The sequence below is a fragment of the Camarhynchus parvulus genome, chromosome 6 (genome assembly GCF_901933205.1).
Source record: "Camarhynchus parvulus chromosome 6, STF_HiC, whole genome shotgun sequence".
Lineage (NCBI taxonomy): Eukaryota > Metazoa > Chordata > Aves > Passeriformes > Thraupidae > Camarhynchus > Camarhynchus parvulus.
In genome coordinates, this window is record NC_044576.1 from 26,394,358 (window position 1) to 26,418,023 (window position 23,666).

The window sequence follows — 23,666 nt, forward strand, 5'->3', positions numbered from 1 at the left end:
TAGCGATCCCTTTTATCTTTGAGATGAGTATCAACATTGTATGCTTCCTAATGGAAGTGTAATTTAATGAAATCTATTGGGTAAACATACTTCAGATGTTCAAAGGAGGTGACAAAATTTTTGCTGGCAGCCAGGACCTGGCTGGTTTCCAGCTTGCCTTTAGCTGCTATGCATATAGCATTGAGAGAGGCACTTAAAATAGGAACACAAAGTATTGTTTCTATTGTGTTTTTGGTTCTGGATTTTTTTTTCTCTCTGTTTTCTTTTCCTTAATTTTATTTTTCTGGTATTTTTATTAGTGCCCTATGACTTCCAGGCTTTTCTAGTAAAATGCTGCGTGAGGTCAGGTTTCCCCTCTCCCCCCCAAAACATAGATGACAGTGTTAAACTCAGGGGAGATGGCTGGCACAGAATGTGCTGCATATTGGGGAGAGGGATGAGGGGGGGGTTGAGTGATGCAGACTGCTGTTAGTCAGTAACTCTGTGAAAGAGTAAGTTCCTCTCTAGACTGATAAAATCAAGTATCCTGTTTTAAAAATTCTGTCAGAGCACTTTCGTTTTATCAATAACAATTGCTGATGTAGATCTGTCCTCACTGAGGTTTTTAACAGATGGCTGGGAGTGGAAGGAAAGCTGCTCAGCCTTCCACCTCCTCAGCTAGAAACAAGATTGCTAAAAGGAGACAGTTGTCCCTCTTACTATTGCTCCCTCCTTGTTATAGAGTACAGTGATCCCAGCACACACACACACTCTTTGTGGTAACAAACTTCGCAGAACGACTGGGAAGATCATATCAGCATTGTTGTCCCTTTTAGTGGATGTTTGACTGGACAGCTGATGGATCTTATTGCTCAGATCTTAATGGTTTGGTAAACTGTTGGATGGTGTTTGAGAGGAAATGCATTAACATTTAGACACGTTTGAATATAATGGATGTGGCTGTGGAACGTGGGGTTTTCTTCTTTACATGGAGGGTCTAAAGGAGGTATTTTTAGTTTGAAGACTTCCACAGTGGGTGTAACTGGGGGACAAAGGATGTGTCCAGAGAAAGATAAATTGCATCATTGACCTTTTGCTGTTCTTTCAGGTGTTAGTGCTAAATCTGAGCTTTTCACTGTGGCCCACTTTATTCCCAGCTTCCTTGTAAAGAAGTCCCTTTCCCAAGTTTATGTTGTTCCTCTCCTATGAGTGTGTGGTGACATGGTACATTTGAGCCTTGTGATTTTACTCCAGTAACAAGTGAGTTCTCTGGATTGGTTGAAGTCATGGTCTACTGACAGGGAGCTTCTTTGGGTACAGGAGCAAAGTCAAGCAACTGTCTCTTCTTGCAATGTTGTTAAGCTTGTGTTCCATGTGGGGACAGTAACTAAGGATCAGAAGGCAGTGAGATAGAAAATGAAGCATGTTGCTTGTTTACAAATATTGAACAAAATGTCAAAGATTGAGGAAGAAAATTCAGTATATGTAAACACAGTTGGTATTTCTATAACTGTAAGCCATAATAATGATACAAGATAAATTGCAATTTTATTGAACTGTCTTCGTTCAAAGTGTCTGGTTCCTCAGCCAAGCTGCACATTACTTTAATGCTGCTCTATTTTGCAAACTTTCAAATGTTGCCCAAAGTCTGTGCAAGATCCAGATGCATACTTTGTGTGTGTGTAGATGCATGTGCATTGTTTGCTGTATATGGAATACAGTGGTCCCAGTTTCGCTTGCAGCAGCTGTGGGAGAATTAAAACTATGTGTAATTTAAAATTAATATATGAACACATTTTATTTAATTTTGTCCTTGCGTTGCTTCTGGAGGCTGGTGAGGAGAGGGAGGAAAGGGACAAAATTACAGGCAACACCAAAGCTTATGACTCTTATTTTGTGTGAACCCAAAATAAGTAAATGGTTCATGAGGCTTTCAACTCAAGAAAATGAATAAAGCTTCAAAGCTTCAGACCAAAACATTTTCAAAAATATAAAGTTTGGTGAAATTGTAAAATGTTCTGGCTTTAGATCTGCTTCTTTGAAACTAACCTTCATGTGAAGTATTCCTTTAAAGTGAAAAGTTTTTCTATACCTTTTGTGGACCAGTTAGAACTGTAAATTGGTATCTCAGTGATTTTATTTCCTGTGTCTGTTTCCTGGTGAAATTGGGCTTGAGGAAGCCAAGCATTATTGGAACATTTAATTTGGTGCCCTTTCACAAAGTTATCAGTTGAGAGTCCAAGGAAAGGGAACTAAATGCCGTAGGTTGGTAAAGTGGTATTTATCAGCTTCAAATCCTTTCTTTGCATTTAGGGGAAAGATGCTGACTTAAAACTTTTCTCATCCCAATAATTCTCTGCGCTTCTCTTCCACCAAGGACATGATTAGATGGTAGTCTGCTTTTTTCTGTTTTCCTTCACTTTATTTCTCCTGATTTGCTTACTCCTTTACAGCAGTCTACAGTGCAGCTGCCTCGTGCCCCAGTGCCGACGATTAAGCTGCTTCTGAGGCCACCATCAAAAGCTGCTTTCTCACTGGGTCTGCAGGAACATGCAGAAGCATTACCTCCAACCACTGCCATTGCCATCTTTATCATCTTTTTTTCCCCATTGTCAATCCATCGTTTGTAGCTGCTATAAGCTTTTACCTGTGGCAGCTTAAAAGATATAGGTTGAGATTTTTTCAGAAAGGACCCTGAAGGAGTCAGTGCTCAATCCTCAATGGCTTTCAGCGCTGAGCAGCTTAGACCTCTTAAAAATTCTAGTCTTATGTCTTTTCAGGTGGGATTTTCAGATTCTCATGAGTAACCTGTGAAAGGAAGATATGTAGAAACCTGCACCTCATTTCATGGTTCAAGAGGGCTTGTTTTTTTCTCAGATTACATAAGTGCTTTTGAAATTTTATCCTTTGACATGATCTTGTTGCAAGAAACATGTTTCAGTCTTAGCAAGGTAGGGTTTGAACAGTTTTGAATTCAGAGAAAGTCACTTGCTGTTTGGAGAATTTCATTGATACGTTTTCTTTCATGTGACTTTCCAGTATGGTTAAGCAACCGGGCTATCCAGAGGCTTTTTGGGTAGGTGAATATACCAGCTGAAGTAATGAAATCAGCAACTTATATATAGAAAAGCTAATCCTTAAGTCATTGAAGAAGGGGACAGAAGTACCTCAAAGATTTTAGGTGTTGGTTGTTGCAAAGAAGAAATGCAAGAAATTCTGTAATGTTACTCAGACAAAGTCTTTGAGGAGTGATCATCTTTTTCTGTGGCATGATATAAAATGACTCTGCAATCCCTGAGAATATTTGTCCTTATACAGCTCCTATTGAAAAAAAAAACAACTCACTAAAACTCCACCTCTAATTCCATCTTTACTAAAAGGATCAATTTTTCCTCTTTTATAGTGTTACAGGGTATTCAGATAACAAGAATGAAGTGGAACTGAAGTTACAGCTGAGAGAAAGATAGAATTATACAACATACTGTTGAGGATAATATTATCTATACTGCAGGTGATTCAGTTAGCAAAGAGTTGTAAAATTTTCTTATAGGAATGCATTGCTAAAAATGAGAGAGGTGGGGTAGTTTAGAGAAGCCAGTGGAGTTGTACATCACATTTGAAACCTCTGTCAAACACTTCCCATTGTTATATCCCCACCTGCCACAAGAATGAGTACATTAGGTTGGACCAAAACCCCAAATAGCTTCATGTTATTTCTCTGTGAGTGAGTAAAAGATCACTGCAGAAGGATGCAGGGGCAAAGCAGGTGTGTGCTGTTGTTAGTCTTACACTCTTCCAGCCTTCCTCAATTGGGACTGAGAGATTCCTGAGTGAAAAGCAGTGTTTCAACCTAGAACTACATCATCAGAACAGGAATTAGTTATTAAAGTTGTGGCTCAGGATCAGGGGAACTAAAAAATCAGAGTAGAACTTTTGCAGAAGGTGAGTCAGTTGTGTTTTGCCCTAAACTCAGGGAATGATGAAGCAGGATGCAGATGTGGAATTTTTTTTTTTTTCATTAATGTTTTGTCATTGCTACAGTCTCAAAATGTAGGAACTGAACTTAAAACTAGTGGTGGCAAAAAATACCAGGGCTGGGTATGGAGGTAGAAGAATGGGTGGTCCTGCCATGAGCAGCTTTCTGCTTTGGACCTGTTCCCAGACTCCCTATAAAGCTGTTGGAGGAGCAGGGGTGCACAGACCCTGGAAAATGATAGTGCATTAAATAAAACTGAATAACATTGGATATATGAAGATTCCTTCGCTTTCTTTAATTTGTTTCATCCTATGTAACTGGATGACTTTATTCTGTGGGTAGAAGGAGGTCCTTCTCTAGTAGTATTGGTGGCAAAGCATCCTGTCTAGTAAGTTATCAGGGTTCTGAAGTTATATAGTGTTTCTGCATTGCATGGATTTTTATTTTCGTGCCTTAAGGCTATTCTCTGCTAAGAGTTGAGCAGATGTTAGAAATTATTCTAATGAGAATATCTGTATCCAGAGATGTAATTTTAGGAAATGCTTTGTTAGGCTTGTAACTGGCACTTCTGTTTACTTTGTGGGCGAGGGGGTTTTTAAGAATATGAGTACCACCTATTTTCTATCTGGATAAGCTTTTCATTTTGGGCTCTAAAATATCAGCTGTAGGGGCTCCACAAAGATGGTAAGAAGTGCAATTAAACATTTATCTGCTAGGTGTCAGCAAAGATTCTCTTTAAGATAAATTAAAAACTGAATGCATTCAAGCAGTAGATCTTGAGGCTGCGTGGCTCAAACCTGTTTGGAGGCTGAAAAGGAATTTATAGGGAAATATTCATGGAAATAGATACTAGTCAGTGTCTAGAAGAGACAGCTGCACTTCATACCATTCATTTAATTAATTCAATCTATTGCATTTTACTTGATGTGTGAAACTTTGAACCACTCTTTAATTAAGCAAAATTAACAAGTTTATTTTATGTGGAGAAGATTTCACAGATTTCCATTCAGCAGAGCTTTTTTCAAAAAATTGAGTTACTGTGTGGGGCATTAGGGAAGACACTTTGATAAAACAAGGAACGAAAAGGTAAGAAGTAATGGTCAATTTTCACAGTGGAGGAAGCTCATCAGTGGTGTCCCACAACTTCTATTTGTGTTGTCCAGCATATTTTTAGATGGTCTTAATATAAAAAAGGAAAGAATTGACAAAGCTACTGGTGGTACTAAAATATGCAGGACAGTAAAAGGAAGAGCTAAACTAATTATTTAATTAACACAGGAGTAGTGTTCTGAGTGGTTAAGCATTAAACTCAGAGGTGAAGCTTATTGTTGATAAGTAGAAAGGACTGCACCTATCAGGAAAACAGTTCTGAATTGACATTCCCAATGACAGGCAAGTGTTACTGTTTGGGGAAAATACAGTAAAAAGTCCAAACTCAATAGTGTTCAGAAAAGAAAATTCCACTGAAGGAATTACTACGAAAGGAATAGAGACTGAGACAAATCATCTCTCTACCTATGTACCTTTGACTCTTTGTGTGATTATAATTCCCTGTTCCCCAAAAATGCAGTAGCAGAACAAGCTCTGGAGCAGCTCAGTACAAGGACCTGGGTAATGGAAAGAAATTTTTCAGCTAGGGTTAGGAGGGAAGGGTTATATAGAGAGATGATTATGTAAATGGAGTGGCATATAGAGAAGATGCAATGTCAAGAAGTTTTTCACCACTGCTCATAATATGTGTCAGGTGGCATCAAATTAATTTATTGAATTAGAGATTAAAATGCAAGAGAGGAGAGGATATCAGACTTGGGAAGTGCCTGATCTGTAGTCCACCACAAGGTGGGTGAGGAAAGAGGGGGTACCAGACAGGGGTTGTGCACTTTGACCCCTTCTCTGGGTTTCTAATATTAGCACTTCCTGGGTACTGTGTGTTAGACCTTTGGTCTGAATTAGCATGGCTAAGTCAGCTTTATAAATTTTATTTTTTCCTGACCACATGTGGCACAGAAGGGGACGCAGTCACTTCCACAGTGTTGTGCCCAGGTGAGGTGTAACAGTGTGTCTGAGCTTCCTGGCCCCCAGAACAGGGCAAGTTTTGCTTAGATAAGTAGTGCCTGTTATTCCAGCTAAAGTTTGAGACTATAGCAGGCGTGTGTTGGTTTACTTGGAGCGATAGATCAATATATTTGGCTTCATCCTACACAGAAAATAATAAGACTTCCTTTGTTCTGATGTGATCCTAGTTCTGGAAATAGTATCACTTTAGTGGGGAAAATACCACAACTATTATTTGGGAATACAAACAATTTCCATCTGTTTCTATGTCTGCCTCATTCATAGGAACATTCTCAGGAAAAGCTCTGTAAATGGAAATATTTTTAACTTTGTACACTTTGGATTTATATGCTGTCTTAAAGATAGTGCAAATGTTAAGCTGTACATTTTTGAGTTATTGTTTCTGTATAACTTATCCAGCTGGGGATCAGACTGTTACCACTTCACATTTATTTTTAAAATGTAGCACTTACAATATAAGCAACAACCACCTAGAAACCTATCTAGAAATGAGGAGATTGTGTTGATAGAGGTATCTTGAAATTTTTTTAACCACTTTGTGGAAGTTTGAACACAAAACTTGAGTTTGAAATAGTTACACACTTCTCAGTCCTTGTATAAAGTTTTGTATTTGTCATTAAATATTACACAAAATTTAAGAACTCATGTGAGCCATTACTGTTTTTTACTTAGATACAATTTTTTATAGAGTACTCTGTTAGTAGTGCAGGGTTTTTTGTGTGAAGCAGTATTTTGTGGTCTACTGAGTGTGGCAATGCCGTTCACTCAGACTCCTAATTTTTTTAGTACAGCTATGTAACTGCAGAGCAAGCCTAGTATTTCCCCCTTAGCACTTCTGTTAATGAGAAACAGTGTTGTCTGATATTACTGTGTTACTGGTAATTCAGTAGGTCTCAAATAACTCCCTCAGGCCTGGTGGCCAGTCAGAAAGATGTCCTCTCTGCACAAAGAACTTCAGTATCTGACCTTTGCATTGGCTTTGCTAGTGAAGGATATGCCCACATTGATGATATCAGGTTTATGCAACAACACAGTTGTACTTCTTTTAAAATAAGGCAGTATTTTATTTTACTTTGTTATGCTCCTAATAATAAAATTTTGAAACTTTAAAACTGAAGTACTTGATCTTTAGACTTTCAGCCACATTCCTCTATGAATTGCTGTGTCAAAGAGTGTATTGATGCAGCCACATAGCTGGTGTTCATATATTTCCTGCTCATTCAATAGGAAAATATGATAGGAATGCTGTCCCTGTGCAGTGAGAAAAGTTTGATATTTTCCCCAAATCAAGTCTCATTAGAAAGAACTTCAGCCACTGAGATTTGAAAGGGTTTGTATTATTAAGTTCTATCTTGCCAGGGAAGGAGCTTTCTTACATTTTCTGTTTAAAAAGTAATCAATTGATCAATCTCTTCCTATCTCCCTCGTATATTTGTTCACCAAAGGGTTTCGTCCCATGCCAATTTTACAAAATTCAAGTCAAAAGATGCAGGTAGATCTTGTGTACTTATGCTTCAGCTTCTGAATTCCACATAAAAGAGTCATAACCCCACAAAGAAAGTATTAAAACTTCAGATCTTAGCAGAATGGTATTTTTCCCAGTGTATGAGAAAAAGACAATGACCACAGGAAGCAGGTAGCTGTGTGCTTCTGTACATTGTATGGCTTCCATCAATACAGTTTATATAGTCTTCCACGACACACAGCTTTTACTTTTACTAAAGACATGTTAGGGTTTTTTAAGTTCATGTATTGATTGTGAATCAGACAGGTATAGATTGAATAGCAAATAATCCCCATCACCATCATAATTGTAAGTCGATTTTTGTAACAATGTGAAAAAAATTCTGCACTGCCAAATGCTTTATTTAATGTCACGGGAAATAATGAAATCATCATTCAAAATTACATTAGTTTTGCTTTCTTTCATCTTCTGTTTACTAAGCAGGACTAGAATGACATGTACTTCTCTGTGCAGGTATATTGCCTGTATTGTGTATGTTATCTCTCATTTTGATCTGTAAATATATAGCTCCCTTTCTAGACTTGTTCTCTAATGTGGTCATACCAAGACTTGACTCAAATACGAGCAGGGGCAAGGGCTGGCATCACCTCTGTGTGCTGCCACTGATCTCTCAACATGTGTGTAGGGTTGACAGAGCAAAGGCCAGGAGTGGAACGTCCTACATTTACACTTAGTCCTGTAAGTTAGGAAATACAGCCATCAAGGTTTTAGGTTAATCATGGCAGCATTCAACAAAACCCATCTTGATTCTGTTGTTTCAGGGCCACGGATGAGATGCTGAGTATCTATTGCTCCTCAAAGTTCAATGAAACCTGTTTATCATCTCTCTGTTTTTAAAAGTAAACTGGAAAGTGGCTGTTCTGTATTTTCTACAAAACTAGGCTGTCACCATTTTAGTTAGTATTAATTATTTGACTGATGCCTTACATTTATGCTATTATATGCAAATTAATTTATTAAGCTAGAGGCTGGATTATATCTATTTATTGTTCCACTGCTCACTTTTTTGTGCTGGTTCTGTGTAAAGTTTCTCTGGAATGTCTTAAAATGATGGAAATAGGTGGTTTCCCTGTAGTTTCAAAATCATTGTATACACTGTACAGATAATGGAATGATCCAACAGAAATTAAATTAAAATATTTTTCTGCTTGCAGCTTTATTTTTCTAATATTATTTTTTTGCTAAAAGTGCATTATGCAGGCATTTTTTATAAATTTTTCCAGGAGATGACTTTCAAGAAGATAAATATTTCTTTACTTTTACTTGATTTTGTACACACTTTTTCTCAGGGTAGTTATTGGTGGTATTTTTTTTTCATTAGGGTGGTGGGATTTCTATATAATTTTATGCCTACCAGTGCTCAATGTTACATTATTATTTCACATTGCTTTTTTGGCATCATAATTTCTAAGGTAAGAAATTACAGTCACAAAGACAAGACTGGAAATCATTTTATTTGTCAGGGTAGGAGATAGACTATGAGTGAACATGCTGAGTTTTTCAACAGAGTTAAAAACCCAAAAGAAACCCCCCAAAATGTTGCAAACAGCAGAAAAAGAAACAGAAAAAATTTAGACAAATTTCATTCCAATTAACTTGTAGATGAAGGCTTCTTTTTTTTTAAAATGCTATAATCCATAAAAGAAAAATAATTCCTAGTTCAAATGCTAAGGTCTGTGTAGTGTACTACCAAGTTTCAGAGGGAAAGTGTTTTCAAGGTCTTTTCATAAATGGTGTGTTATGGAATGGGGTCACTCGAAAAGGAATAATTACAGAGTGATCAGAAGATTTCTTTGAAAAGATAGTGCTAGACCTTCTGTGTGGTTTGTGGAAGAACAGAAATAAGTTTTGCTCCTAGGGTGGGCTAACAAAATGTATTGTGTTTTTGCAGCTACTTCTATCTTTGCCCGAAAAGATGCATGCATCACCTCGCGGGGCACTCAGCTCTGTAAGGTCATTGCCTCGAAAGCAGATCTGGCAGTTGTTAGAAGTACAACACACTGCTGCACCGTTTGACCAACTGCAAAAGTTTAGTTTTGAACTCTAATGAGTCTTTGCTCATCTCCTGTCTTTGCACTACCAGTTGTTAAATAATTAATTCCTCTTTGATTGTACCTCTTTATGTGCTTTTTTAAACTTATTTGTATTATTTTGCGCTGTATTTTATTTGTACTCAGCCTCTTTTTGTTTCAGAGCACGGAGTTACCAGAAAGAATTAATTTGAGGAACATTTTTCCACCCTTTGTGTAGTGCTCACACTGAGGATCTGTGATCTACAGTAATTCTTATTCATTTGGAATATAGTAATTTGTTCCTGTCAGCACAGGGGCTGGTTTGTTGTTTTAAATTGCTGACTTTTGTTTTTGCTGGCATGCTCCCCAATACAAATTGAACATCTGACAAAAATCTATTTGTGTGACAATTCAGTCGAGATAGGTGCTCTGTGTTGCCTAACAGTACAATTTGGGGTCCCCAAGATAAAAGTTGACTGAATGCCAAGATTCTAGTAGAGCTTGTTTGTGCAGATAACAGAGGTAATCCATATTCGTCAGGTCTGTAAATCAAACAGACAAAGGAGAAATATGTATGTGCACCTTTCTCTTTGAGATAGTGGACTGGTAGTTTCTTCTTAATAACCATGGGGACTATCCAGCCCCTGAGAAAAACAGGACTCTGACACCAGGGATGACTCTATATGAAATTGGGGTGATTGGGAAAGTCTTAGAGTGCTTCTCCCCTTTAACAGATAGTGTTAAATAAATTATTCCATGGATCTGGTTTGTGGCTTTGTGGTGATTTCTGTGCTTTTGTGGTTTTATCTGTTTAGTCAAAGTTGATCCATAATACACTGGGGGAGGAAATCCAGTCATGAGGTCTCGACTGTTTTTCCTAGAGTGACACAAACAAATGTGTCAGTTTTAGTGGCCATCTATGGAAATACTGTTTAGGAAAACACATACTGGCTCCTATTGATTGCCTGCAACGATTCTTTCAGGATGTAACAAATAACTGAAATATCCTCTTTTTGATGAGGTGTTTAGATCCAAAAAGTGAAATACAAACTAGGAATCCCAATGGCCTAGCAAACACTTTCTGATAGAATACCTTTTAAGGTGCAATAATAGCTTTTCATCCTTAAATAAAAATATACCTCTAGTCAGCTGTGTGCAACTATGCTTCCCATTTTCCTGCTTAACTGTGGAATCACTTATGTTTTGGAGTTAATGCTCAAGTATCAGTCTTGTGATTTACTGCAGGATCCTGTATTATCAGGTATATACATCTTGTTTTAAGGGAAAAATGTATTAGCTGTCACCCAACAATGTTCTAAACCTTTTATGTGAGGCCACTACTTCAGAAATCTTTGAAATCTGTTGTGATCCTGTGATAAAGGTTGTCATCGTCCTGTAGAACCATAGAGCTGCTCATAGTAGCAGTGGACAGTGGTAATGAAATTTTAAACTGAGATTATTGCATAAATTTGAGTTTGTCCTTGAATACTCAGAAATCAAACCCAGATATGTGCTACACAATGGGATTTTTTTTCCCTTTAGTTCCTTATATTCTTTCCACGTTGGTTTTGCATGTCGAGTTCATGAGTTGGTGTTGAAACTATTATGTTTGCCATATGCTATCAAACTTTGTTTGGCTTTGTATCAGATCATCTGTGTTTGATGCTAACAGCTTTGTTATACCAGAAGTTTCTACACTGTGCCATGCAAGAACAGCTGCTGGGGTGGAGGGACAGATGTTTGGTCAAATGGTACTGGGCCTTTCTTGCACTTCAAAGGAACTGAGCAGAAATATAATATGACTGTAGAGTATAGTTCTATTTTTCTAATATGAATAATTTGAATATTTGCCATAGCTTGTTAGGAGATTGGGAGAGCAACTAACTTGTATGAGCTGAAATTGGGAAGTAATTCATTAGGTAATCTTTGTCTTATTCTGGAATTCACCATGTAAAGATGAGATCCTCAGGATTAAATTCTTATTACCAAAATGTGCTTCATGGAAGAGATGTTACAGCACTCTGTGGTACAAATTAATTGCTTTTGATTACTTTAATTGTTAACTTCTTTGTTTGGAATTTCACTCAAGTTTTTTCAAGTGAAAAGTAAGATAACTTTTGAATTTAATCTTTGTCCTAATACTGAGATCTGAACATCTTTCTTTTTGTGCATGAATGCCACTCTTCAATTGCTATTTAAATAAAAGAAGTATTATTTAAGCAGTAACCACCAAGGTTTATTATTAAGTGTGAAGCTCTTAGATGTATCTCAAACTCCCTGAACTGCTGATCAACAGAAACAAGCGGCATTTACTGAAATGAAAATAATTCCATCCTTGCTCTGTTTCTTAAGATTTCTCCTTATTATCCATTAATGGCCACTATAGGAGGCAGTACAAGTTCTGGACTAATTGAAGCTTTGACTGTGATAACAGCCTTTATGCAGTCATACATCAAGTGAGACTTTCCTTAAGGTTCACACTACATTGTCTTGACAGTGAAAATCTAGGCAGCTATAAACAAGATCAATAGAAATGTGTAAGCATTGTTGGTGACAACATAGTAACAAGGACAAAACAGAAATACTCAGTGAATTTTTAGAGTTTGGACATCAGTATTTAGTGTGAAATGAGCTACTGCCAGTGTTGGTGCTGCTCATTATTCTTTGTGTGGTATGCTGGTCCACTTGGAGTCAGAATTCCTGACTATGCCGCAGGTAACAGGAAAAATCAACAAGTTAGATGAAGCTTGTCTATCAGAGAGACACTTTAAATACCAAATATATGTAAATATCAATATTTTCTGTAAGTATACTGCCTTTCCCATACACTGTATTATTAGGCTTAAGACTTGAGCTCTAAAGAAATAAACAAAGTAGGGAATGGGTTGGTATGGTTATTTTTCATATAGCTATGTGTATTATAATAATATTTTTTCATCCACTTGAATGAATATTTTAACAAGTATTTTCACTGAATGGGGAGACTGAAAAATGGAGAGGCAGTATAAAAAGGAGAAGGACTTTGGGTTGATAAATTAGAGGTAGTGGATTTTCAATAAATTAGAGGTAGTGGATTAGTTACTGACTTTTATCTCAGGTAGTGCAAAGCAAGAACTGCTCATCATCAGCTTGTGATAAAACTAGAAAATGCCATGTCTGAACATCAGGTTAGTATTTTACCATATTAGCTATTGATTTAACACAGCATGAAACAACTGGTGCTGTCCCAGTAGTGCCTGGTGGGGAGCAGTGAAAGTACAGATTTACTCCCCCATCAATCTGCTGCAAACTTCAAAGCCAAATTGTGGCCACTTAACTACTAAAATTACTAAACTCAGACAATTTTTATCTTTTTCAAGCAAGGCAACATGTCTGTCTGCAAGTACATATGTTCTAGAAGGAAGGAAAGGAGTCTCAGCTAAATCACGTCAGTGCAAAAATAATAAATTCAGGAAGCATGAAAAGCAAGATCCAGAAATTAGTTTTGATAGGGCCGTGTTATACACAAAGTATTTTTTAATTTCCCTTTTCATTAATCAATAATTTGAGCTAATTTGCTTATAGTTCAGTGTTTGCAGTGGAGTACACAGAATGAGTACCTTGTGGGTGGATTTGTATGCAAACCACCATAATTACACGATGTGTCTATTTAATTGTTCTTTGCATCAAGGATTATTTTATTATTATTTAATGGTGGGGTCAGAAATTATCATATGCTACTCTTATGGAACAGGATTCTTCACATTGTGATTAATATTCTTAGGGGTCAACTGAAAATTTTTTATTCTGTGTATTATTTTCAGAAATTAAACATATATTGCTATACGACTGGAAAGATGCTGCTGAGAGAGAGTGTGTGTGTTCAGTAAAAAAAGGACAGTGTCTAAAAATAGATTTTTGTGGACTAGAAAGTATTTTTGGAAAGGTTTGCTTAAGTTTCTTTGATTTAAAATAGATCCTATCAGAGTAGCACAAATGGAGGTGGGACAATTCAGCTGCCTTAGAAACATCTCGTTCTCCCTGTCCTCATTCTGGATGTCCAAAATGAGATCTGTCTTTATGGTTTCACTTTGGCTTTTACACTTGGAGTTCACAGTGGACAAAACGTATAATTTATTAAGAGAACTGAGATCTGTAGCAAAATTGTACTTTTAATTGGGGAGGCTAAAAAATACCATCTTTCCTGGGCTTTGCCTACTGTTAGAAATCCGGGGAGTGGGAGAGCTGAAAAAGATGATGGTAGTGTTCAAAAATGGCAACTGGTTCAGCCCAAATACAGGTTTTCATTTACAGTTAGGTAGAGACTGAAAAAGGCAATTAAGAGGAAAGAAGTGAAACTCGGATGCTTTTTTTCTGGGAAAGGAAGGAGCTGGTGGAATGTACCAGCAGGTGTCTTGTTACTGTTAGCAATGGGAACCTGGGCTCCAGATGGAGATACTGGCTGAAACAAAGGTATTTTAATGAACATTTTATTTTTTGGTTTATCTGAGATGTTTATCAACCTTCACCATGAGCTAATTAGTGTGAACTAATTAGTTAGAAAATCTTGAGCCTCCTTAAGATTTTTTTCCTCCCTGCTTTAGTGTCTCTGGGAGCACTCTTTAAAAGTTGGCATTCTTATTAAACTTCCTCCCTTGGAGGAAAATGGCTCCATATTTTTATTTTCTCAGTTCATCTGCCTGTTGGTCCAACACACTGGAGTTTATCTTCCATCTCCAAGGTTTAGAAAACATTTGTGTTAATTACACACTACCACACAGCATAAAGTCTTTGGACCACAAAACAGTCTGAAGTACATGATCGCAATGTGTAGCTGCTTCTTGCCCTCTAAATAGCATTAGTTGGATAAATGAAGCTGGGTGGTAAAATAGACTTTATTTTAAAAGGCACAAAACCAAACACATAGTCATTAAAGAAACCACTGAAATATATGGCTTAGGTCATTACAGCAAGGAGATGAGTTGAGATAACCAATAAAAATTTCATAAAGGAAACATAAGCTTTGTAGTGTGCTTTTAAAAGGCACTAGGAGTTCTCCGTTCCACCATTATCTTTAACAATTTTCCCTAAAAGGTAGTTTTGCAGAGAAACTTGTAATTCTTGCATGTATATATTATATTTCAAAAACCTGCTGTAGTTAGACCATTCTCAAAATAAGCTTATTTTTGTAGCCTAGTTCAGCTGATCTTGAAATGGAAGTTATTCAGATCTCACAGAGACTTCTGTAGAAAAACAGCAGCCTGTATGATATTAGTGACTGACTTCCAATGCCTCATGTGACTTTGAAAGTCTGTTTTAGGGGTGAGAGTCTTCCCAGATTTGACACAGTAAATGAATTAAGTGATCATATTGATATCCTTAAATATTTCTGCAGGTTAGCCTGAACATGAATTATGGATTAATTTATCTATCAAGAATACTTGATTTTTGGCTGTTCCTATTCTTTGCATACAGATGGGTTTTTTTGAGGCCACAGTCTGGACATGTCCTTTTTCACTTCAAGACCAATTGTGAACCTATGCTCTAAATAGCATAGGTTTATCCCACTTAAACCCTCTACACCCAAATTATTGTCAGTGTGTAGATTACTTTGAACCTGCATCAGGTGTGGTCTTTCACCTGAGGTGTCTTTATTTTAAACTGTTGTCTGAGCTGGGAAGAGAGGGTGCTCCCCCCTCTCCAGCCTTGCTCTTGCCTTTTATTCCAGCACTGATGACAGAAATGGCCATAGTAAAAAGGGTCTGCAAGTTGCAAAACCTTTGTCAGCAAATTAGCCAATATATGTGTGCTATATGTATCAAAGCAAAAGACACAACAACCAACTTTTAATTCAACAATCTAAATTATCAGACTGGTCTTTGACCATGCACAGGGTGGTTACAAGGAAGCAACAGGCTTTTCAGGAAGGTGGATCTGAGAAGGAATGAATTTATGTGATCTCATGCACAATTTAAAGGAATTTCCAGTGACTGAATAGAGAAGTTGGTTAACTCAGCCAGCTAAGTAGATGTGAAAAGATGGGCTTTGTAATGAAAGAAGATAGTTTAATAATGGTCATTTGAAGGAATCCATAGAAGGGGGTTGGATGAAATACTGAAATTAGAGTACTGAAAAGCACATTACAGGAACAGGCTGTGAGCTGTGGGTAACAGTGGACAGTGGAATAACTGCAAGTCAGCAGTGCAGAGGTCATGCATCACTGTTGGCCTACAGAGATGTTACAGTTAAATTTGCAGATATACCCAGTCTTCCTTCCTGCAGCAGCTGATGCCTGGCACATTTTGAGATTATGGCATATGAGTAAAAAGGCTGGCATACTGCTGTGCAGAACAGCCTAGAACTGCAGGCACCTTGGAGAAACTAAATTCTGATGAAAGAATAAAATACTGTATATGGAGGGACCAAGGTTTGGAATTAGTATGTGGTAATTCAAACAAGCAAAAATGAGTGGTTATAATAAAAAGAAAAATAAAATTGATTTACATGCCAGGCTAAGGGGAGTTGTTCCTTTTTATGTTTGGAGAGTACTATTTAAGCCCAAGCAGTACTCACCTGAAATTTTCTGTGCTTGGATTTATAACTGTTGTACTGCATTATATTAGGTTTCTTTAGATGTTTCCATAGATTTCCATAGTGATCATAGTGAATATTTGATCATTCTCTAAAAACAGAATGAGGCAGAGGTGAAGTTAGTTCCAACCTTTTGAATTTTGAAAAATCATTCCATTTCTGGGTTGTTAATTTTACAAGTTTGAGTTCAGGTAAATAAAAGCTGCTTTTCTAAATAGAACTGTCTTTCTCATGATAGGAACCGTCCCCTGTTACTCCATAAATTCACAGAAACAGTGAATTTCAGTTCTCTCTCAGGTCGCCTGTTTCCTTCCCTACCCACAGCAGGTGCAATATAGCAGTTTAAGCATCTGCCTCGTTGGTGACATACATGATCCTCATGAGTTTGAGGTGGAAGTAGTTTTGTGGGCAGAAGCCGCATTTTTCACCATCACCAAAACAAAATGTGTCCTCATGGGGGTTTGCTTGACCTTCCTCCCTGCCCTCACCCCATAATGAAACTAAAAGTGTGTTTGATGAGGATTATTGAAAAGAAGATTTATGGACCTGTGACATCTATTTAAGATGGATGATAGTATCTCTGCATTAATTTCACATTAGCACTTGAAGTCTGATTTCTCAGTGCTGTTGCAGGAAGCTGCTGACATTTGGCAGAGTGGCAGAACACGGGGTTTGAGTTGTTTCTCTTTCAGAGTTGCCTGCAGCCTCTTCTCTGCGTGTGCAGCGAGGGAGGCAGCACTGGGGGTGGCTGAGACATTGACTTTTGCCAGCTGACATGTACTGTTAAATTGATTCTTTCAATCAGAAGTTTCAGTGGATTCGTGGAATAGTTTTTATTTACTTTTGGACAGGAATGTATTCATTTGGGGTTTTTTTTTTCTCAGTTTTCTTAAGGAAATGCTTGGAAGTCCCGCATTGGATCAGGTTGTATATTAGCACAATTTTCCTGCTTCATGCGCCCAATTGCTAAAAACTCAGCACTCAGGAACAGGAAACCCCTTTGGAATTGCAGTCTGAAGTGTCTAGTTTGTTGTTCCTTGATGACCTGTACAGAGAAATATCGTTTTGAAAATCAAAATTAAGTATAAGTTTTGAAAACTGAAGTTTGAACATGATTTTTCAAATAGAAAAGAAATTCCAATATTTCTTATTTGCTAAGAAATCAGTTTGGGTTTCTGTTTCAATATAAACTTTAAGACTATTAAATAGGGCCACTTTTCCTCTAAATTTGTTGAACTGTATCTTTTCCATTTGTGCTCAGCAAAAAATACTTGTATACCTATTCCAAAAGGCAGAGATGAAAGAGTATATTCTGCAGTATTTAGCTGTCCATTTGGGGATCAGGTCACTTTTTTCACCCTGCTTTTAGCAAATGGCAGAAGTGACCACTGTCAAAGAACACAAAATGAAATCTGATATATTCCCACAAATTATTTCTGGTTATGTTAATCTCAAGTATTTATTTACATTTAGAGCAGGGCCAAACTGTGAAACAGGTAGCTGGAGATTTTTAAAAACATTTATGTATACTTGGAAATTCTAATAGATTTTGTATGAAAACAGATGTTTGTGGATAAATAAGCCTTTTTGTTGTTTGCACATATTCCACCAGAAAAATCTGTTTAATCTGTTCTTAAAACATTGAGCCTGAAAAACTGAAAGGTTGGGATAAAAGGATCTGCTGGGTCTTTTGTCTGAAATGCACCTACATTTGCTCATCTGTTTGGGGGCTGCTTAGCATTTAGGAGGGGGAAAGCTATTCTTTAGTTCATGTATGAAAATGTGCAATACTTTATATCAATTATTTGGCTGATTGCTGGAAGTGCATTGGAGTGAGGGGGCACTGGCTAGTTCTGGCCTTCACTAATGGGAACATTTCAGAATGTGGATGGTAATTAAAGTATAGAATGCGGAAAATTAGGCCAAAATTGAATAGAAATGAATAAGTATGTGTTCTGTTGTGCAGATGTTGGAAATAGATTATTTTGGATACCTCTTTCTATCTACATCTTATTTGGTTACCGTGTAAAATTCGGTCATACACCATGTAGATTGTTTCTCTTCCCATTACCTTCTCTGTTTTTATGTTGTGATGTATCTGTATAGGTAGTAATTTAGCAAAATATCCTGTCTGCCAGGTGTGGGAACTAGCTGATTGTATTGTAATACCAGATCATTACTTAATTCATATGCAACCTAGCCTAGCACATGGAAAGCATTATAAATCTATTTACAGTGTGGCTGGTCTGATGATAACATTGTATTAAATTCCCAGGTGAGGCAATTTAAGCAATTGCTTTGCCATGTGTAGGCCATGGAAATTAACTTCTCATATGCTTTAGTAATAGAAGAACTTCATTGGTATGCTCAGATTAGTGGTACAGCAGAATTCTTACAGTCTGGTTACGTGTACCCTGCTTCACATGTAGAATCATACAGGGGGGTGGTGCTGCAGATCACAGATCTTAATTAGTTTAAGCTGAGTTAATTCATTTCAATTCTAATTTAGCTGGGCTTGCCTATGAACACATTCAGTTCTATTGGGAAATGTTAAGGCTTGGGTCAAGTAGACAGATTGTTTAAAGCCAAATTGCCAGACAGAACTGAGCAAGTGTATCTGTTTGAACAGGGCTTTAAGGAAATCACCCAATCAGTATGCAAAAATCCAGTTCATAAACCAAGAGAGATCTGCCTGGAATCAGAAATTCTTCCTTGTCAGAAGGTCTGGGTACTGTAGTACATTTAAAACAGCCCCTGAAACTTTCTGAGTGCTGAAGTTCTTGCAGAAAGTAGCTTAACCCTTTTTGTGTGTCTGTGTTTGGGGACATGCTATGCTCAACTGCAAACTCATTCACTGAGCAAAATCACTTGTGTGCTTAGACTTTTTGTCTAGGTATATACAAGAAAATATAAAATATAAGGAAAACTTCTATATGTGACAGAGCTTTGCAAACAAAAAACTGCACACAGAACCTCTTAAACCTATATTGAGCTGCCCAGAAATGCCTTGGATTACAAACTCTGTAAAGCTTCTGTCTTTTCTAGAAACATACATATAAAGTACCAGTAGACAGAGGTAACTGACAACTAAGACTAAAAATGTTGACAATTTCTTGATTTGCCTGGTTAGCTTATGTATAGAAGTCATTAACTATTTATAAAATGCATTATGAATTGGGTTCCTTCAAAATGTAGCAGAGTGTGTGACATTTCCAGCTCAAACTATCATTCTTGCATTGGCTAAAATATATATATTTATAAACAGCTGAAGGTATGAAATAAAAAAAAATAATAAAAAGATGTAATTATTGAGTTCAGACAAGCTGAACTAATCTTGATAGCCACACTTAAAAATGTTAACCAATAATACTTTAATAAAAATAAGAACAGTGTTTCAAGATATTGATATTTTGGACAAATCCTGAAAGAATAAATGAACACTTTAGTTCAAAGACCTTTCCTTTTATATTATTGATTCATTTGGTAGAGGAACTGTGATCAAAAGTAGTATCAAATTATTTATTGATTATGGCAAAGAGTTCTACCTAATTGTAGCCAAAGCATTATTTCTTTTAATAAAATTTCTGATTTTCAGATCCTGACAGATTATTACAATCAAAGAACAATGATACAAATATATTTATTAAGTTCACTGGCGATGATAATAAAGGATTATAAAGGGCCTCTAAAAATTGTATTGCTATTAACATTAATTTCTTTCCCGTGAAGTATATTCTTTTTCCTTTCTCCCATGCAGGCTCTTAAGAACAAGAATATCATCCAGTTATATCTTTCAAATAAATGATGTGTAATCAAGGACTGTTTCAGTCCCTACATATTATTAGGAAGCTTGTTCACTAGAGAACAAGCCCATGAAGCATCATGCTCCTCATCTCAGTCTAATAATGATAAATATGTTCAACACTAACAGGATCAATGGAGCTGAGTCATTTTGTGAAATTGGGAGGAACTGTACAGTTGAACTACTAGACCTCAAATAAGGTCCTAAGATTGAATCTTAATCAGAAAATATGATTAGATATTTATTGTTATATATTTGTAATTTCCTTCCTTGTTTGATGTGTATAAAATGAAAATAGGAAAATAATGTAATTGAGCAATCTATGCCAATTTGTTGGCTTTTTGGTGAGAAAAGAGAAAAACAAAACCTATCTCCATATGATATTCTTGCATACTGTGGAGTGTTTTAGTCCCCCATAGTGATGAAATGAATAATTTAAACAGGCAGCTCTGATACCACAGCCTGTTTAAAGGTTCTCATTTCCTTTAATGCTGTAGACTACTTTAGCTTGGTTAGTATGAAACTGTGACAGCTGAGATCTCCAAAAGATTTGGTACAATTCACCTCTTGCCTTGGGTCCGTGGTCCAGGGCTTTGTCCTTCCTACTTAGATCTGTAGCTTTAGGATCTGATGGCAAGTGAATCACAAATGTGTAAACATTGTAGTGATTGTGATGGTAATAAAGGGGAGCTACCCAGCATAAATAGCTAAAATGTTTTGCTCTGAGGTGACCCATACAAGGCTTACTTTGCTGCTAGGTCCCTTGCACAGAGTGACCTACTTCCAAACCTCTTTGTTACTAAGGTGATGAATTGCCCTGTGCTCAGTATAATTTCTAGCATTCTTTTCCTGTGCCTCAGTCCCAAGCACAAGTTGTGGCATGATGGCCCAAGCAGGGAAGGTTTGAAGAGGGATTAATTTTTTCTGAGTTCCTACTGGTAGTCACTATTATGCAGGTGTGTGAGGGAAGCCTCCATCAATAAAGGAAGGCCCTACAGCTTAGTTTTTGTTACTCTTGGGTTTCTTTCCCTGATGAGGTGTAAAAATTACCATAACTACTCTCAAAAAGAAAAAAAAATTAGACAATATTTTCAAAATTCAATTCCCTCCTTTAATGGTAAGTGTGGGAATATTAACTGAGTAGTAGCCTGTTATTTGGCTAATAGGGAAATTGAAAACTGGGCTGATGTTCTCATTGTGGCCTTCCCTATTGCTCTGTGGAATCCTGTGCTGCCTTGCTAATCATCACACATTTGCTTTCCAGTGCTTGGCACTTGATCTAGTTTAGAATCAACATAATTATCAGTTCAAGAGCAAATCTGGTGCTCATAAGCTGTGAATTTACTTAATATCCTATCTGTCATAACAATCCCATGGATGACTGTGTCAGTTTTGTCGTGTTTCCAAGAACTGCTGAAAATCAATGTTTCCTTGTGGTTTTATTTTCTCTCCTTTCTTTTGCCCTTTAATTTCTGATCCTTTCCCAGCAGCCTTAGCAGCATAGAAAATGCTTGTTAATTTTCTACATCTTTAAATTGAATCAGATACATCACATGTGTGTTGTTCAGGTTTGGTTTTTGTTTTTTTTTCATATGAGAAAAATTCGGTCTTCCTTTCCTGTCTCATGGCGTTGCTGCCATTGCTGTTAGGTTGTGTTCTTTGACCTGCTAGCAAGTGTTCTTCAGAAAAATGTGTTTGGTTCCTGCACTGGCATTTTTTCAATGCTTCTGCTATTAGTGTATATTGCCTCACATGTTACATATCTCAAGCTTCACAGAAGCTGCTTTTGTTGCTGCAATGTTGAGGGTGTGACTGTCTTAGAAATACTATAGTTTTGCCATGCAGATTTGTTAGGGTACAGCAGTTGAAGAACTTTGTAATAACTTTCACTTGCAGATTTATTTTTTTTTTAATCAAATAGGTATCCATTAGGGGGCTCTCGAGGTTTAAGATGATCAGCCTTGATACCAATGGCTGTGGAGCTTTACTTCCTAACCCTTTTTTCTTTTTGTTTTACAGAAAAGGTCACGAATCGCCTACAGTGATGAGGTGCGGAATGAACTCCTAGGGGATGACGGGAATTCCTCAGAGAACCAGGTAGGATGCTAATCAGGAAGCCCTAGTGGGTGGCTGGAGGGTGAAGGAGGTCACTGGCACACTGGGCTTCTCAAGCTGCTCCTTAACAGCATTAGCAACAACTCATGTGGAAGTGATACTGTTTAATGCAAAGCTGGGGTCTTAATCAACTTCAAAATGTTTCTTGGAGATCTTACATTTAACCCTTTAACTTGTGATCACTGTCTGCTATCTCAAAAAAAAATCTTTTCTTCTCTTTTCTTTATTATTTAGTACTTAAGAAATAACTTGAAACACGCTGTTTGCCGACAAAGCCAAGGTCTTCACCTCAAACACATGTAAAAGGAATAAAAAAGTACATAATGCAGCTTTGATAATAATGCAGTATAATTAAATCAACACTGGCAGGCAAAACAAATGAAAGTGCGCTCTCAGAATTAGGCAGTATCCCACTCAGTTTCCTTGTGTGATTCCTTCTTTAACCAGATTTTCTCTCCTTGTACCAAAAACACAAGTTGTACTAATAAGAGCATGCTTTCATATTGCATGTTGTACTAGGATGCAGAGTGCTATCCACCTCTTTTAATGAATGAAAGCTTGATAATCCTGGGGCTTTTTTAAAATCTTGTACCCGTATTGCTGTTCTGCATACTACAGTGAGGATCCTGATAGACTGTGACGGCAATGCTTTATTCAGGGGACTTTGACCCACCTGTTAATATTTCTTTTTGGGATAAAACTTGTTTGACACTCTGTCTGAAAGGAGAATATTTCTTTTCTTTCTAAAATTTATGTTATCCAAGTCTTGTATTTTTTGAGTTGGAAGTTAGCTGAAAGTTTTCCTACCGGTCATATTTTCTCTTCTGACCAGATAGAATACAAATTATTTTGCTAAAGAAAGAAAAAATGATTTAAATGTTTACTTGATAAATGTGTTATTAAATAAGGAAATGGCTCAGAATGTTCTGAATTTTTTTTGTATGTTCTGTGCTCAGTATAGGCTCATCTCCACTAAGGACAGAAAAAATAAAGACTTAGAGACTTACCTTGTACAAGAACTTTCAAAACACAGACCCCATAACCCCAATCTTATAGAGTATTTTAGATATGCTCAGTAAGTTTTAAACTGTGTAATAGACTTTAATTCATACATGAATGAAATTAGACACAGGATACATTATCTGAAGACATAAGACTGGAGTATAGCAGCTCTGATATCTATGTGAAGACTTAAATTTAAAGGACATTAATCTTCATATTTATATATTATAGAAAGGAGAGATTCCAAAATTTGAGTAAAATAAAGAGGGGATTTTATACCTAAATAATGAATTTATGGAGAAGATTATTTCTGGGAGAAGAGTTTCACAGTCTGTGTGTCATGATTGTAAATGAAGTCCTGTGAAACTGTTAAGGTTCTCATTTTATTTCTCTTAAGGTGCTGCTACTTTTACATTTCAAGAAAAAAAATGTGTGAATTCAGACATAAAAGGGCAATTGTGATAAGAAGCTTTACTTATAACAGAATATCTTATGTGTAGGGATAAGATAAAATATTTTATTTTCACTTTTTAAAGAATGTTTAAATAACTGGTTCATGTGAGCACTTGCTGTGACTGATGGTCTTTTTTCCAAACTTGGTGAAGGAGA

General features: G+C 36.8%; 1 protein-coding gene across 4 annotated transcripts in view; it reads left to right on the plus strand.

The window, feature by feature from the left end:
* Positions 1-23,666, plus strand: part of VTI1A (vesicle transport through interaction with t-SNAREs 1A) — a 258,869-nt gene that overhangs the window by 28,649 nt on the left and 206,554 nt on the right. For all 4 annotated transcript variants that reach the window (XM_030951465.1, XM_030951466.1, XM_030951467.1 and 1 more), the window contains exon 4: positions 21,960-22,037. In XM_030951465.1, the coding sequence (XP_030807325.1) occupies positions 21,960-22,037 (78 nt within the window). The remainder of the gene's footprint in view (positions 1-21,959; positions 22,038-23,666) is intronic.